This window comes from Sycon ciliatum, chromosome 8, assembly GCF_964019385.1.
Source record: "Sycon ciliatum chromosome 8, ocSycCili1.1, whole genome shotgun sequence".
In the NCBI taxonomy this organism is placed as follows: domain Eukaryota; kingdom Metazoa; phylum Porifera; class Calcarea; order Leucosolenida; family Sycettidae; genus Sycon; species Sycon ciliatum.
This window is the reverse complement of record NC_088650.1, coordinates 13,768,072-13,785,902: the sequence shown is the minus strand read 5'-3', so window position 1 is coordinate 13,785,902 and position 17,831 is coordinate 13,768,072. Positions and strand designations below refer to the sequence as shown.

The 17,831-nt window shown below is 47.7% G+C and overlaps 1 protein-coding gene across 1 annotated transcript in view; it reads right to left on the bottom strand.

The window, feature by feature from the left end:
* Positions 1 to 14,399, bottom strand: part of LOC135823748 (inhibitor of Bruton tyrosine kinase-like) — a 33,489-nt gene extending 19,090 nt beyond the window's left edge. The window contains exons 1-17 of the mRNA XM_065336591.1: positions 14,107 to 14,399; positions 13,087 to 13,348; positions 12,624 to 12,796; positions 11,955 to 12,072; positions 10,737 to 10,894; positions 10,146 to 10,256; positions 9,789 to 9,874; positions 8,798 to 8,900; positions 8,297 to 8,408; positions 7,245 to 7,291; positions 5,893 to 6,071; positions 5,285 to 5,420; positions 3,833 to 3,905; positions 2,232 to 2,273; positions 1,159 to 1,242; positions 430 to 595; positions 33 to 132 (exon numbers count right to left, since the gene is read on the bottom strand). Of these exons, the coding sequence (XP_065192663.1) occupies positions 33 to 132; positions 430 to 595; positions 1,159 to 1,242; positions 2,232 to 2,273; positions 3,833 to 3,905; positions 5,285 to 5,420; positions 5,893 to 6,071; positions 7,245 to 7,291; positions 8,297 to 8,408; positions 8,798 to 8,900; positions 9,789 to 9,874; positions 10,146 to 10,256; positions 10,737 to 10,894; positions 11,955 to 12,072; positions 12,624 to 12,796; positions 13,087 to 13,330 (1,932 nt within the window). The 5' untranslated portion in view covers positions 13,331 to 13,348; positions 14,107 to 14,399. The remainder of the gene's footprint in view (positions 1 to 32; positions 133 to 429; positions 596 to 1,158; positions 1,243 to 2,231; positions 2,274 to 3,832; positions 3,906 to 5,284; positions 5,421 to 5,892; positions 6,072 to 7,244; positions 7,292 to 8,296; positions 8,409 to 8,797; positions 8,901 to 9,788; positions 9,875 to 10,145; positions 10,257 to 10,736; positions 10,895 to 11,954; positions 12,073 to 12,623; positions 12,797 to 13,086; positions 13,349 to 14,106) is intronic.
* Positions 14,400 to 17,831: the final 3,432 nt, after the last annotated feature.

Genomic DNA, 17,831 nt, shown 5'->3' with positions numbered 1-17,831 from the left:
TGCAGGCAGGCAATCCTCCGCCACCGCCTTACCATGAAGGCAATGTCATGCAACGTATCCTGCATGCCGGAACGTTCAATGCACTCCTGAACTGCGGCAGTACGCTCTGAAAGTGGCCGTACAACCTCCATCCTGAAGCAGACAAGGTCAAACATACAAAGTCTCACATCCCGCTTTCACCAAGCCCTTCCACTTACGTACGGCAACAGCATACAGATATAGGGTTCTAGCCAGGAAAATAGTGTGTATGTGGGGGGCAGGGAAAAAAATACATAAACGCGAATTCACTGGTTTTTCTCGCCCATTAACTTAAAGTTGCTCAACTTGACGTAGTGCGGAACCTCTCTAATGCTCTTCGTCGGCTTTCTTGTTTCTACTTGTGTATTACAACAATGTGAAGTAGAAATCTAACGACACAAAGCCACTCACCTGGGTAATTTAGTTAGAGCAACAAAGTTCTCCGCCTTGGGATCCATGGCCACCATCCAGACCTGGTCAGCGACAGGCACGCGCTTGATGGAGAACGGCTTGAAGTGGCTGGTCGCGATCATCTCTTCCTGATCGTGGACAAGCTGGCCAAAGGAGCCCATGGAATCTGGAGGCATGAATGGGGATGAGAACAGTGAAGATGCGTGAGGCATGGAAAGCAGTCCGAGACAGAACTAGCAATAGATACCAAACAAGTCCTACAATTATGCTGAAGGAATGCACGAGAATAAACTGCTGGCAAAGCCCAGGTCCGTACAGAAATAGGGGGAAAGAAAACAGAAATACCCGATACTAGTAACTAGCCTGAGCTGATTGTTTAGTAACTGGTGGTGTTAGTGGATATTGTAGCGTAACTTGTAGGCTTGTAGCTCTTTGGTCCTCTTTTCTTCTGATAAATTAATCCTTGGCTCTCCACCCGAGTCTAAGTAGTGACTTGGGACACCTTTCCAAAAGCAATTCGGGGTGGGGATAGTGGTCAGTGTGCTACAGTGCAGTGTGCATCTGTAGTGTCTACACCTTTCCAAAAGCAATTCGGGGTGGGGATAGTGGTCAGTGTGCTACAGTGCAGTGTGCATCTGTAGTGTCTACACAAACAGGCCGTGAGAAACCCAGTGCTATGGAGCAAAACGGCATCAGTCGCCGACACTCGGCCGAGCGGAGGAAACCCACCGAAGGACACACTAGGCTTCCTGTTGTACGTCAGTGCAGGAGCGTGTTGCTTCTCCGGCGCGGCTGTAAAGATTTCACCCAGAGCTGCAGGGAAAGAGCGGAAGGAGATATGAAACATGAGATTCAAATCCACGCACAGCCAAGAGAAAAACCAGAAAGCCCCCCGAAGGGGATTACAATCCGATTTACATTAACAGGTAGGGCATTCGGACCATAAGCAGAACTCTTCGGGCTTGATCCTTTCTTGATCCTTCCATGTGACAATGCGTAGCTTTGAGAGATGCAATCGGATGCAATGAACATGTAAATACGCTTGGATGATACGATGAAAAAACAAAATCCATAGCAGGCACCCCCCCCCCCAAATTTTCGACCTAGGTTCAGCATTCACATAAATGACATGCACCAGCCATCCTACACATATATATGCGGCCGTGCACCCCCTAAGAGGAGGACCAGCTACGCCCCTGCAAAGCGGGCCATCCAGAACGGTGGCTACGTACTATTAAAGGGTGTCAGTTGGGTGCCTTTCGTACAGTTCACATAGTTTCATCTGTACGTACAATCTAGCACAATTAAGCAATTACACTGTGTGTATGCTTTCAGGGGTTAGGCAGGGGTCTGGGAAAGGCTATGTTTTGTACACACGCTGTGAACGCCAGCAGCTACAGATGGCCTGTCATAAATGTATTGAAAGAAAGAGAAGAGAAGAGAGAAAGAGAGAGAGAAAGAGAGAGAGAGAGAGAGAGAGAGAGAGAGAGAGAGAGAGGGGGGGGGGGAGAGAGGGGGAGAGAGAGAGAGAGAGAGAGAGAGAGAGAGAGAGAGAGAGAGAGAGAGAGAGAGAGAGAGAGAGAGAGAGAGAGAGAGAGAGAGAGAGAGAGAGAGAGAGAGAGAGAGAGAAGAGAGGGAGAGAGGGAGGGAGGGAGGGAGAGAGAGAGAGAGAGAGAGAGAGAGAGAGAGAGAGAGAGAGAGAGAGAGAGAGAGAGAGAGAGAGAGAGAGAGAGAGGGGAGAGAGAGATAGAGTACAGATTGGGAAAACATACAACCAGTTTCATACACTCGCGTCACCGTACATGTTACAATCGCCAGCTTGCACGTAACCACCAGTTTCTCAACTAGGCACACACACAAACACACACAGATCAAGGAAATCGCCAACGGGAAAGAAACACTGCCACGTTAGCACATGTTACTTGTATCTTCAGTCACAATGGCATGCCCTCCACGACATACATTGGTATCTCACGTACTGCTCCCGCTTCCCGCGCCTGTACTCGACTAGAGTGAAACTTCAGATAAGTATCTTTGATATAGAACATAGTTCAACATACCTTTCTTCCCATTGGATACACTGTAAAACCGGAAATATTCGGTGGAGATTTATTTTCGGTAACTTCGCCACGGGTAATTTTTACCTAGAACGAAATGTGACCTAAAATTCAACCATGCCATGCCACACAGTGTGCAAAATGCATTTTTAGATCTGGAAAACTGGTTTACCAAAATTTTCGCGCAACCGAATCGTTGATTTTGGGAAATACCGAAAATATTACACCACCAAAAATTCCCGATTTTACAGTACATGAGTGAGAACCCCTTTTTTGACACTGTATCCTGTTCCAGTTATTTGATCTACATATTAAAAGCGGACCGGATAAGCGAGGTCTGACTGTAGTACCCGTGCTCTGGACAATGTCCGTACTAAGCAAGAGTACTGTACAAGCAGAAATATTCGTCTGGAATTTAATTTCGTCTTTTTCGTCCAAGGAGCTTTTGGACTAAATTAAATGCCGGACTAATATCGATTTGTCCAACTCTTCAATACACTCTTGTGATCCACGAACGAAATTTTCAACCGGACGAACTCCTTTTCTTTGGAGTTGGACGAAATTATTGATCGACGAAATGTTCTGCTTCTACAGTATGTCTTATCAGAGTACATGTACTAAGTGTGTTCCACCGTAATCAGTAACACGTGAATACAATCAGTAGGAAGGAAAATATACCGTATATTCTCTATTATAAGCGCCGTGCTTATATTTTTTCAACACCCCTCTACCCCGTGCTTATATTGGAGACCGCGCTCATATTGGAGACCGTGCTTCTATTATTTTAAGTAAAAGTGGGGAGGTGTCCTGCAGTTTCATAACAGTTAATAACACTGCAATAATTCAACTCATTTCACAATACTACAACGTTTCGGCAAATTGCCTTCATCAGGTTCACAATGATGTGCAAGCTCTCAAACCAGCATTGATAAAGGCTAAATCTCCTGTCAGTTAGAGCCGGGCGTGAGAAGCAGCGCGATAAGAATTCAGCTAATAGCAAGGAAAATATAGATGTAATTACCCCAGCAACTAACTAACTTGGCTTGACACTGTTGACCGATGCGTCGACTCTGCTCCTGTCTAGTAACAGGTTCAGGGAAGATGCGAGCTGTGTTTATTATTATTATTATTATTATTATTATTATTATTATTACCCCAGCAAAACTGCTGACACCTGGCTGAAGACTACTGTTATAAACGTGTACATTTGAGTTGAGATTCTCCTGCTAAATAGCTCAAGACAATGTTAACCGAAACCGCCGTCCCGCTTACTCCGATCCAAAGGATTAGATTCTCTCATATAAAACGGCAGTATACGAACACACGATTGCAACATGCCTACTCACTTCTGCCAGGCGGAGGGCCGTTCTTGAAGTTGCACTTGCGGAACGATGAGTCGCCACAAGACCAACTCAACAGCTGCAGGTACAAGCAGAAATGTTGTCAAACTTCAGTACAATGTATAATGTGTAGTGAATCTCCAAGGGCCATAATCTGTTACTTACATCAGTTATAACCTACGCATTATTATACTAGTCAAGATCAAGCTTAACCTCGCCCTGCCTCCCAAGGTAGCGTCCTTTGGATCGTCCTACAATCTGCATTGAGAGCAGGTGGTTCTGGAAGAGTTGACCTGAATATACTACAACAGTAGGGATATCAGCGAACGCACTGCGCCGACCACTGCGCAGGTGATCACGTGCACATCTCACGCGGCCGACAAGCCGTGACCATCCACAACGGAAACAATTCGCCAGTGAATCAGGATGGAAAAGAAGGACGGAATGGCGAAGAAGTGTCTGAGGAAGAAGATCAGCTAGAGCCGAGCTTCTTCGAAGCTTCCATCTACGACGCTGGGCGATGGCTACAAAGGTGACTACGAATACATGCATCGCTTATTATACTGTTCTCGACGTCGTCCACAGGTTTTCCGAGGCACTTTCTTCCAGCTCAAAAATGGACGATCGTCAGCTAGATTTCGTAGTACATCGGCTGGTACCTGGCAAGATCTACCCAGGGAAGTCCCCTTTTGAAGACGTCATTGAATTGGCCTGACCATGTGGACTACACGTGCCAAGATTGGAGGAAATCCACGGAGGCGTTCGCGCGAAAATAATTGAAAGATTAATACTTACCTGGGCACCATGATACGTGTACGTACATGTACCACGAGTGGCACTTTTGAAGTAAGTTTTGAATGACAGTGACCTGTTCTTGCATCGAGGTCCTGTGCCCAAGTAGTTTCTGGTCATGGCTGTCTAGACAAGGGAGTAGGGGCCCACGTTTTGGAAACGTTCTTGGCATTGCTAGCAACAAGTAAGTTTCAGACGCAACCAAAAGGTCACCAGGTGGCCTGTTCGCAAGGAAGTACGAGTACTGTTCTGTGTTGCAAACAAACCTCCGTCCAGCTACGAACGTCTTCTTCCTTTGTCATGTCTTTGCTTGAGAGCGTTTACCAGTCATAGGCGCCGAAGAATATTAGCTCCTGATGTCTCCTTTCCTGAATGAATCGAGCTCAAGCAAACCAACAAACAGGCTTCTTGTCGAGTGTCGATTTTATTTTTTACTCCTGGCCGCGCCGGCCTGAGCTGTGCCTGACCCAAGACATGATTTCAACGATCGCCATTTTTTCTTGTCGGCCGTGCGCCTCATAGATTTTTGTATGACGTAAGACATGTGTGAACACGCTGCGCAGTGCGTTCGCTGATATCCCTAACTACAGTCAAGGAAACTCTACACTAGACTCCCACGAACCTGGGAAGAAAGGAGATTTCTCGGAACAAATTCTTGCAACGTACCTCGTTACGCTGCGACAAGCACATCACAACGGTCTCCTTGGCACGCGCCTTAACTTCGGACTTCTTCGCAGGGCCCGTAGCAGCACAGGCCGCGGATGACGCAGACAGACGGGTCCACAAGTTCAACTGACAGAGGCTACCGGTATATACACAAACACACACACACGCACGCACACATACACACGTGTACAAACATACACAAACAGAAGTACGAAACATGAGCTTCGAAGCCTGAAGAAAATATTTTGAACAGTGGCAGCTGGGATGATGTCTACACCCAAACTTAGTGGTAGAACATCCCTGGCCATTAGCCAGGGTCCCTGGTTCGAGTCCTACAGTGAAACTTGTCAACTCATTACATCAACTCATCCATGTTTCCCTCGTGCCAGACCACGAGTTCCCAATTAGCAAAACAAGACACAATATGAGCAAAATTCACGCCATGTGCAAAAACAGTGGAGTTAAACGGGAGGGTTAAGGGATTTACTTCAAGGGGGGGGGGGGGGGGCGTTCCTACGGATGCGGAAAGCTTGGCCTCTAGCCGAGTCTCACATGAACGGTGAATTTTTTCTAAGGGACAAAACCATGTTGGAACACATGAAACATACCCAGAAGTGAGGCAGGTGACCAAGTGTACAGTGTGGTTCATGCACACAAACACGAAGTACGAGGTGGTGTAGCCATGCTCGTCGAGCCAAATGCTCGCACGGCACAAGCACGCCGTGACGTCGTTGGACGCGGCCACTTCGCTGATACTAAACTCCGAGCCATTCTGGTAGTTCAGAGGCTGACCACACATACACACACGGAAGCATGCACACAAACATACGTTTACACACGCAACACACACGTTCACACACGCAAAACACACACACACGTGCGTGGACACACACACACGTACAGAAACACGCAGGGACACACACACACACACATACAAACACACCCGCACAAACACGCAAACGAATATGTGAACGCCCGCACACATACGTCATTCAGCAATGCGTCCACTCATGCGCACATTGGCGGCTTGCAAATAAATGCCACACAACGATAGTACTGTACACTTTTGAAAGGATACAGACTTTGATATAAGTTTCCATGAGCACCGTGCTACTACTGAGGACGATGGCACAACAACCCAGATCGAGGACATTCGGAGAACAGATTGGTTGTTCAATGGGTCATGATGCATCCCCCAGTTTGTGTGAGGAAGATGCTAAGCAGCAGCTCCTCTGCTTGACCAGAGCAAGAACTACAGAACTGCCGGGTTCCGAAGAACTGGGGGAGGGGGGGTCAGCCCCGTAGCCTACAAGGCCGTTCTTATTTTCATGTACTATGGGGTGTATGCAGAGTTGAGTCACCGTGCATACATTGGTATGCTGTGCTTGGTGAAATCCCAGCCTGGTCGTTCTTCGGCGCTACGTTCTTCGGCAACCCGACTGTGTTAGGTGAAATGATTGGACCTCATCCGTACTAAATGCGGCGCGGAGTCTCGTCATTACAAACACTGGGCTGCACACTGACGCGGTGTTCTGCCTGACGCTGACAGGTACTACTGCACTGGCCAAAGAAATCCAACCACATGGATAAAATTGCACAGGGCGCTGCCTTATTCACGAGGTTTGATTTCTTTGGCCGGAACTGCAGTACACGTACTCATAAGGTCAGGGTTAACGTGTCACCACCGCAGTTCCTGACACAGGTACCCCAAGCTCCACAGAAAGCACCCGTCTCTACAAAGAGCTTGCAGCCTGGCCAAACAAGCCCGACGGTGCATTTAAACATGGCTTAATTAAAGGAGTATGCGGCCAAGCCCTCAAGAAGGTTGGCCACTTCTTGTAGTTAGAAAAGAGAGGACCATAAGGTTACCATGTTATCCACCATAGTGGCCAATATACCCAGGTCTTAGTACTACAGCACAGCACAACAGTTGAGCGGTGTGGGCTGCGTAGATGCTTACCACGCAGAATGGCGTCGCCACCCTGGTGTTGTGTGACTCCGCTCGTCCTGCATTGTTATATCGAGTACGAACACACACACACACACCACACACACACACACACACACACACACACACACACACACACACACACACACACAAGAACACACACAGGTAAATAAGTACGCATCCAGGTCACATCAACACAAACGGAACTGGTATGCCATCCAAAATTGCCATCTTGAAACGACTACCAAAGTACAAGAATGATCAACGAATCTGATCCATTCTCTGAATGGAGCACATCTTGAGAGATATGGGTGATGTGACTTGTGGAGTAGTCGGCAAGACTTCTGCAAAATTCCATTTAGTAGTTTAAGACGTACCGTCTTCGTCACTGCTCAACCCTTCCTGTCTTCCTGTTGACTAGGGAAAATACCAGCGAACACCTTCCAAGCCTGAGGCATTGCTAGAATTTTTCATCCAACATGCACTTTTATACTAGTATTTCAGAATGCTTGAAGTACAGTCAAACCTCGTTAGGACGAACACTGATAAGGCGAACTTTCCTTTAGTACGAACTTGGGCCAATGCTATGGTTGGCCAGGCATCATATCAAGTCAAAATTATTCGTTTATGACGAACTCTGTACGGCGAACTTTCGTGAAGACAAATTACTTTCAAGTGTGATTTGAACAAAATCAGCGTGTATTATGAACTTTCGGTCCCTGTGGGTAAGCTGGCTGTAGGATTTTTTCCCCGATAGTCGAGGCCTCTTGTACTGGCAAAACATGTTACAAGGCGGATGTAATGCTGTCATGAATTCATTGCACATTGTACTTACCTGTTGCTGGGTTATGTTATGAAAGAAATGTTTTATATTTGCCACAGCATGCACCTTCACGTAAAAACAATCTACTATAAATTATAATAGTATAATGATATGCATATCAATTTTTTGTCAGATCTGGATAAGAAGAACTCCCAATAAGACAAACTTTTTCGCTCCCTTGAAGTTCTTCCTAACTAGGTTTGACTGTACATGTATTGGAATCTGTCCTCATTGTACATACCCAGCTGTCCACGATCAGTACCAAAGACGTAGAGCTTAGAGGCAGTAATGACAGCAGTGTGATAGCGCGATGCGGCCACACCGATGATAGGCCTCTCTTCTTTCAACCATACCTGATAGAAAACACATCAAAACACATACACACACACACAGCCACACAAGCAAAAGCACGTACACACATGTACACACACAAGCACGGACACACAGACACAAGCACGGACACACACAAACAAACACACACACACACACACACACACACACATAATTATCCCTGGAGCAGCAAATAAAGAATTAGCTTGTACCTTGCCAGGTAACCAAGGTTTCCCGCAGCAATTCCAATTCTGCAAACTTAGCTGACCACACCGACAAACACACACACGCACATGCATGAATACACACACACACACACACACACACACACACACACACACACACACACACACACACACACACACACACACACACACACACACCCAAAGCCAACACAAATATCCGTACTCACCTTCCGCGGGCTCAGTGAATTGGCGACTTGCTTGCCACTTTGCTGTGTGCATGCCTGACCAAGCTGGCCATTCTCATTGTTGCCGCACGTGTACAAATTATTGCTGTCAATAGCGAGTACACAAACAGACAATTTTGTTTAGGTGTGGTGCCGTGATACTGTTGGACATGAACATTATTATATATCTACATGTACCAGAATTACCATCAGACGTGTGTATGTGTGTGTGTGTGTATGTATGTGTGCGTGTGTGTGTGGTACATGTGTGCGCACGCGTGTGTGTGTGTGTGTGTGTGTGGTACATGTGTGGGCACGCACGTGTGTGTGTATGTGTATGTGTGTATGTGTGTGTGTGGTACATGTGTGCGCGTGTGTGTGTGAGTGCCAGTTAGTTCGCTTGGTAGGTACACTTGTGCCTGATTGTGTTGGGTCTGTTGCCAACAGGCTCGGCTGGTTGAAGGTGTAATGTTGTACCTGCCACCTTTGTTGGTTCCAGGGTTCATATACTTTCTATTTGAAGTATACATACCTGTTAACCATGGACTGCTTCTGGCTAGATTAACTCTTGTGTAATCAATGGTGCTAGTGAAGCTTTTATCAGATCCACTCTGATTTAGCCACTCACACTAGTAGCAAGTATTACCTTCACTGGGGGCAGGGGTAACTGCAGTTGGATCCCGGGACGGATACCCTGATGCCGTCAATCCTTTTTCTGCACCTTGTCCTCACCCACTTACTGAGGTGTGGTGAGTCCCTAAGTGGGATCATTTTCAAGTCCACCCAGAGTTTTTGGGATCTCAGGGGGTGTCGGCCGTTGGGTGGTTCAATAGCCAATTGAGTCATCTTTCCAAGATTCCTTTTGAGTCTCCCCTCTCCCCGGGGAGACCCACGTGACCAGTTTTGGCAGTGAGCAACAAGTACAAGCACAAGTGAACACGCATGCGCTAACATGTGAGCAAATGAACATTACACTATGTTGAGAGTCACTTACTCCACATCCACAAACACACTGTGATTCTGTCCCGCAGCTACAAGATGAACGGCTGATTTGAGCAGGAACTCAACAATCCGCGGCTTCTGTAATGCGCAAGGAATAGGGAAACCAGTACATTGGTACAGTGTATGAGAGGGCTGGGCAATGGGCACACCATTCCAGACTTAAATCTTGGTCACACATCGGACAGTTTCAAAGTGAGATTATTAGATCAACGTAGTCTTCTTTCCGTGGGAAACATCCCATTGACAGTGGACATCATACTGACGTACTGCTACCTTCCTCTGTAACAAAGTATGGATGCATTGGTGCATTGCTAATTTGCTATGCCAGCACAGCAGCCATCACACTCACCAGCTCGGATTCCTCACCGCCATGGCCGAGACGTCCTCCGCGGCCATGGCCGCAGGTGAACACCTCACCGCGCGACGTCACCAGTATCATGTGGAACTTACTCAGGGCAGCCTGAACATGGCCGGGTAGCCCCGCAGCATACACAGGCAGGCGCACGTGCGTGCACGGGCACAAGCACACACACAAAAGCAAGGACACATGCACAGACACATTGAGTCATTGGCCAGTCCATGCAAAGCATGACATACATGTAGGCCACTCACATAGCATCTATACTGTAAGTCTACAAATATTCAGCGCATATTTATTTTCGGCTATTTTCGGCCTGATAATATTTGGCCGAAAAATTGTTGCAGCCGAAATTTTGTTTAGCAGGTTCAGTGTGACAGTGTATACAGACAGCAGTACAGGCCGAAAATGTGTTGCAACCGAAATGCGTTCAGCCCTGGTGGGCCGAAATTTGAATGGGGCGACAATTTGTCGACTGACAGTACTCTCCCATACTTGCAGTTCCCAATGCCTACAGTGCATGTAGCCACTACTGATGAACACATTAGTACTACGCCGTAGTGCAGTAGCGTTAGCACTGACCTTCGGCTGAACATGTCTATCGGTGCAACCAACAGATCTCTTGCAACCGACAAGCAGCGGCAAGAAGTCGGGCTGGGCGCGAGGTTTGACGTCAGCATGACCGAGGAGGTTGTTGACGTTCGTGCCCCAGGTCAGAGGTGCAAGTTGAGGAAAGCCATCTGAAGCAGCACATGGTAGAAAGGAAAGCAAACTCAAGAGTGAGGCCATGCAACTCACGTTCGTAGTTCGCACACGGGCAGTTACAGTCAGCCTTGCGAGTAACGGCCCGCGATCGTGTGTGTGTGTGTGTATGTGTGCGTGTGTGTGTCTGTGAATGTGTGTGCGCACACATGTGTGTGTGTATGCGGCTTTGATGGGTGGATGTGGTGTGTGTGTGTGTGTGTGTGTGTGTGTGTGTGTGTGTGTCGCGGCGTAGCCAGAGTCGACCCTGGAGCACCCTCGCACACTGCCAAGGTAGTGCTGCATGATTGGACCGCGGAATCGCGATGTAGCTTGCAGGACAATTTACTTCGATATTGTCACTGCTGCGTCGGCCGTGGTCCACCACTCGCAGTGGAGTAGCTATCCCTCGAGTGCTGTGAAGAATCCAAGCTCGAAGAATGCAGTGGTGGGAATTGCGGATTGGCTGGTGGAGTGCTGGAACAAGTCGTTGTTTCAGTGGAGTGGACGAGCGAGTGCGGAGAGGAAGGTCGCATGGCGGAATGGTGGGAATTGAAACTTCAATCTTTCGTCGTCATGAGTGCACTGGTCAAGCGTTGCGGAAGTCTGTCGGATTTGTGAGGCATTGCCCTGCCGCTTTCATCGTCAACGTGGAAGAACTGCTAGTGGAGTCCTGGTGGGATTTCGGATGCCCACACTCCTTTTGCTTGGTGGATTCTTTCGTGGACAGTGTTTTTTCGTGGAGTGAAATTTTGAATTTTTTTCTTTCCTGTTCATTTTCAGTTGTTGTCACTGTAGCTGTCAGGTTGTTGTTACAGTACTCGAACATGATTGTACAGCAGTCGTCCGTTCTGCTCCATTGTTTCATCTGTTTTGCCAGTTCTGCTAGCTGATTCTCTTTATTTGCCATTGCCCCTCATAGTGCTCATGCTTGGGTGGAGGGCGGCGTGACCCGTTTAGGGTAGCTGTATCATAGTAGTATCATAGTAGTGTGTGTGTGTGTGTGTGTGTATGGGGAGGGGTTACACACAGGCAAACGCTCCACACTGCAACACCTACCTTGCGGCTGTGCAAAGAACTCGCAGTGTCTCTTCACTTCATGTTCAACACGATCCAGACTAGCAAGTCGGTGAGCAGGATAACCATCATAGTCGCGCAAGAACAAGTCAGCACCGAGCTACACAGGCAGCACACAGTACATACCGTTTTAAGTCGTGTATAAAAGCCGCGGCTTATATGATTTGTTGGGGGAAACTTTGCAGGCTTTTTATTATGATACAGGCCTCTATACAAGACTGGTATTTCTATGTGCGTGTATGTCAACACTAAAACCAGGCTCATGTGCCCGAGTGTATCTTGAAAGTCAGGCTTCTACACGAGACAGGCTTCAATACGAGACACAACGGTGAACAAAATGTCCAGCACTGTACATGGCACAGCACAAAGAGGAGACCGGGATCAACATCACAACAGGTACTACAGTAAAACCTGTCAAGGAGACCACCTGTCCTAGAAGACCACCTGTCCTAGAAGACCACCTGTCCTAGAAGACCACTGAACCCAGGACCAAGGGATGTGATTTCCAGTCAAATGACCCTGGCTAGGGAGACCACCTGGTAACAGAGACCACGTTTTGATGGTCCCTTGAGCGGTCGTCTTAGACAGGGTTTCGCTCTATACATGACCGTACATGACCGGGCCCACTAGCGCACCATCGGAGCACCGTACCTGGCGCAGCAGCACGGCACAGTGCAGCTGTCCATAGTAGATGGCCAAATGCAGGGCGGTGTAGCGGCTTTCCCTGTCAGCGCGGTTCAGATCCTGCGAGGTCAGTTCCTCTTTCAGCTCTTTGATGATGTCATAGTAGCCATACTGGGCTGCGATATGAAGCACAGAATGACCTGAGAAAAAAACAAAAACAAATGTATACCAGAGATGACAATATCCGTTACTGGCGTTAGGGACCATCCGGGTTACGGAGTCTTCTCTCAAAGTGGACACTCACACATTCATGCATGCATGCATGCACACATACATGCACACATACACACATACATGCACATATACACACACACTCACACACACACACACACACACACACACACACACACACACACACACGCGCGCGCGCACGAACACACACACACACACCAAGTCCAGCAGCAGCTCTTAACTCCACTAACTAGCTTGCCTGTTTCAGTCAAGTTCTGGAAAGCATTGCTACAGAGCAGTGGCAGCTTGCGGCGGAGAACGTCGATACTCTTGCCACTGGCAACAAACGTGGCAACCTTCAGCGCATGCGCCTCCAGAGAACAGCTGCGTGTGCAGTCCGACACACCGCTGTTGTGTTTCTTGCCAGCACCGGTGGTCCTTTTAACTTTCGAGCCTGCAGGCCCACTGTTTGGTGTGGTGGAGTGGTTATTGCGCCGAGACATGGCGGTGGAATTTCAAGCCTGCAATGGCATCAGCAGGAACAAAGGCAGAGCCAATAAGACGCAGCACCACACAAACCCACAGCTGAGTTGTTACACACACACACTGTATTAGCAGCACATTAAGCCGGTGAATAAAGTCGTCCAACTCCAAAGAAAGACAGTTTGTCCGGTGGAAATTTTTTTCGTCCATCGATGTCACAACGGTAACCAAAAGTTTTTTCTGTATTTTCTGGGTAACATGTGTGCACGCTCAGACGCGGCGGAAGCGCAGAAACGAAAATGGCAATGGCAACTGCGGAAAGCGACGCGTACGCTCTTGCGAAAATTCAAATCTGTTGCCTCCACAAACGTGGAGTGTAACTTTCCCTCTTACACATCCCCACTTGTACAAGGACTCCGTATGCTGATATGCATGTACAGGGTTAAATAAACCAATCCAATCCAATCCAAGGTGGTATTGAAACTTAGCATGTACGGCAAATTTGTCCTGGCATTGAAAAATATCAGTATTACACTGTCACAGGCTTGCTCAGCAGTAGCTATCGCAAGCTGACACACTTCATTCCCATTGCAAATGCTTGTGGAACGCCAAGATGCAGTCAAACCGAAAAGAATATTTTACTTTTCAGGGCAAGTGCACTCACACGTGGGCTCGCTCAAAAGATCTTGTACGAAATAATTGTCGGTACGGTAATGTAATAACTGTCTTGTTTTATGAAACAGGAATATCGACAGTTCAAACAAGTAGAGACTAGAGAGGCCTGAAATACACTCACGCCTGTCCGGTGGCGCTTAGGCGCAACGCGCCATGTTCGTGAAAGGCAATGCAGTTATTTCTACGCGGAGATCAGTCCAGTATAAAGCGAGCGGAAAGTAATAGCCTGGGAGAACTGGAAAGCCAACTGAACTGTTACGATAGTAGATGACCCCATTTCCGTACGTAGTATATCATAAACATTCGTGACACGATATTCAATAGCACAAGGTCAAGCAGGGCGCTAGGGGCAGAAACAGAAGCTCGTCTGACTATTTCAATTAATTTGACTGTTCCAAACGTCAAGAAGCAAAATACTCAAGACTCACTGACTGTACTGATCAGCAGTGATCATGGTGATCTGTTCAGTGACATGCAAAAGCGCGCGGAAAGAATTCGTAGATCTACAACAAAAATTTAAAAAAATGACTAGCTACGCGTATATGAGCTATCGCCTATTTTTTTTAGCCGGGATCTAGGATTTGAATACTAGGGGGGGGGGGGGGGGGGGTATAGGGTGCGTTCTTATAATCTAGCTTCTAGAAGAAGAAGAAAAGAGAAGTCGAAGAAACTGGGATTACTCAAGAACGGGTCTCGAAGAATTCGGAGATATTTTGCACATGTCAAGCAAAATGAAGCGTCAAAGGGGCCGCGATCTTGAGTGATGAATGTATGTGCGTATGCGAAAAGGGAAATGCGTACACTCATGATGAACACGTGGCTTTTAGTCGTAGTTCGCATGCGCTGATCCCAAACCGCGGGGATCTCCAAGTTTCAACCACCTCTGAAGCTTGGAGAGCTTGGAGAGCTTTGGAGCGCCTCCTAAAAGTCGGAGAGGATATAAGAACAGCTCTCGAACTTTTCGGAGAGTCTCCAACTTTTCCGAGAGGATTTAAGAACGCACCCCTAGTACAAATCCTAGATCTCCCCAAGGGAGTAGTAACATTATGGTATTTTACTACTCCTGGTACCAGCCCCAAGCCAAGGCAAGTGACAACTTGTAGCTGATAATGCTCCGAAAATGTTCGTATAATGCTAACCATAATGCTGATTATAATGCTTCAGCAAGGGATATAATGCTCTTGGTTTGGGACAAAAATGGAAGAAAGTCTGCACATTGTCAAACTTCCAGGAAATTATGCATATCGTCGATCTGCATCTGAAGTTGCCACCTTATCTCTCACGAGCTCTACTACTTCTTAGAACTATGAGTCATGATCGCTTCTCCATTGATTGCTCTCCATTCCAACTTCGATGCAGGGTTGTGGCAGAATAGTCGGTGTATCAAATCCCTCCCCTAATTATCCATGTAGTGAGAGATCAAACCATTGTTGCAGGTAGTCATTCATTGTTGGGATGAAGTTAATCTTGGCAAATAGTATTCCTGCCTGCAGACAAGCTGTCATTGCGTCCACTCTGTGAATAATGTCTTCATCTGAAACACCAGACGTGAGGCCAGCTACTGAGATCCGATCTCAGATGGATACCCCTCCCATTTCCGGAAATCCTGAAAACACGTGATCAGAAGTTATTTTGCCACTCTACATCCTGTGCTTGTGGCTCGAGTTGAGATGGTGTGTAGACATATGGCTCGCCACAATACTCTTACTTTCTGATAGCATTTGACTGTAGGCCTGGCATTACAACCGTCCACAGCTAACTGTACGTGCTTCATCAGGAAAGTAAGACAGGCGCTGCTGAGCAATCGACTTGGTACTGAGTTCATGAGAAATTCTAGTTCTTTTCGAGCCTCCTGAGCTGGACTCGGCAAAGGCAGTTCTTTTGGAACGAGCTCTTTCTGTTTATAGCCGCTCCTTCATCCTGGTCCAAATTTAGCAATACATCACTGTTTACTTCAGTATCGCTAGAGATGCTATCGCCAGAGCCTCTGGCACAACTAGAAAACTCCTCTTCGTCTGTTTGATATTCACTTCGCGTATGTCTCCTCCATAGCTCTCCATTATTAATATATTCTAAAAGTCACAGTAGTAAAAGAAGCCTCGTAAATAATTTCTCCGGATTTGTGTCACTTGAACTGCCTCGGCCTCGGTTGGGCATGCTTCACAAATGGCTTGTATACATTTACCTGGCCACATCCGGCTACAATCTAACGTTTTTATGTAGCAATAGTTATGATTGTAGCGTTAGTGCTAAAGGTGTTACGTGTCTACACAATCACAAAGTCATGCGCCGGTACAATGCATAGTGCTGAAATGCCCGGAATGGGCGGAGCGTAGTACGCTAGAGGTACACAAAAGGAGTAAAATAGGGCTGTTTCGTTGTTACTCAGAGTTTCATGGCAAAAACCAATCATCAGACAACATCTCACGATCATGATTGTAGCCGATTGTTGCCAAAAACCTGGGATTTCCCGATATTATCCACTATGAAACTCGTTCTGCCGCTCAAACCTCACATAATGCTCGTTTTGTTCCTTTCTAATGCTCCATAATGCTCTGATGCTCGGATAGTCGTATAATGCCGAATATACTGCCGGCATTATCCGCTGGACCCTAGTTGCAAGTGTCCAAGCGGCAGCCTTCCGTTTCCAAGGCCAGACTGCCAAGGCAAGAGGAAGAGTCACAGAGTCCAGGCTCCATCAACATGATCAATGCCATCATATCCAACCAAGGCTTGCACTTGTGAGTTGAGTCGAGTGCATTATAACTTCCGTAGAGCCTACCGTATTTAGTTACTACTCTTCTTCAAGGGCCAGGGGCAAGACGGATGAAAAGATTTTTTTTGGGGGGTCCTGAGTATTTTATTCATAATTATTGTGGTAAACACGCACCTGGCAATATGGCGGTAAATACACGCCGGATAGTACGTAATTTTACAACAGGAAGAAAGGAGATTTAATGGCTGTGAGTACAGTGTAATGTCGAGCCAGATACGCCTCAGCCTGGACGAAGTCGACAGGCGCGAGGTCGAAGTGACGACGGCGAACAGAGCGCGATCCGCGGTCGTAACGGATGGCAGACCTGGCAAGAGAAAATGCCAAGCAGCACCGCAGGCAATTTACAACCCGGCTATAGGCAGCGTTGCGTTTGGTGGCCAAGCCTCTTGATTACCACGGTGGCTTCTAAGCCCATCCCACCACAGGAGGAAAATACTAACGGTGAGAAGGAGCCATGCTGGACTTTATTGACACGTTCACCGTAAGCACGCTTCTTCTCGTCTTCAAACCTTCCGTAGAGGGAGGGGGGGGGGGGCTTGGACCGATGGCTTGGCGCGTGGGGATAAAACACCCCTTTGGATCGAAGAATGCGTTGTGGCTATCGGTCCAGAATCCCTTCACGGCACAGGTCGGCACGGGCATCAGGATCAGTGTTGGCTGGCCGATGGTGAAAGGTTTCGCCAGTTAGAGGCTGCAATGGTGGCTCCACCTCGTCATCATGATGGAGCTCACATGCACGACGTGAGGAAGTCGGTGGGATCATTGTGTCGCATGGGGATGAACCCCGATAGCTTGCAAATTTGGGCATGGTCGACTGAAAACATTGAGCAACAGGGACAGGATGCTGGTAGGTTGTCAAGAGGCCAACAGTACCGGAGCCGGATATGGTCGTGAAAGTCAGCTTTCACATCAAAGGTGAAACCGTGCTCAGCCATAGGGACGGTGGTCAGGGTGCTGGACCCGCCCTTCTCGCCTGCCAAGGACATTGCTCGCTGTTGTGGCTGCGGCAGGCGGTCTTGGATGGCGGTAGCTGTTGCGTCCAGTACTGCGCGGTGGCGATTCCGCACTGC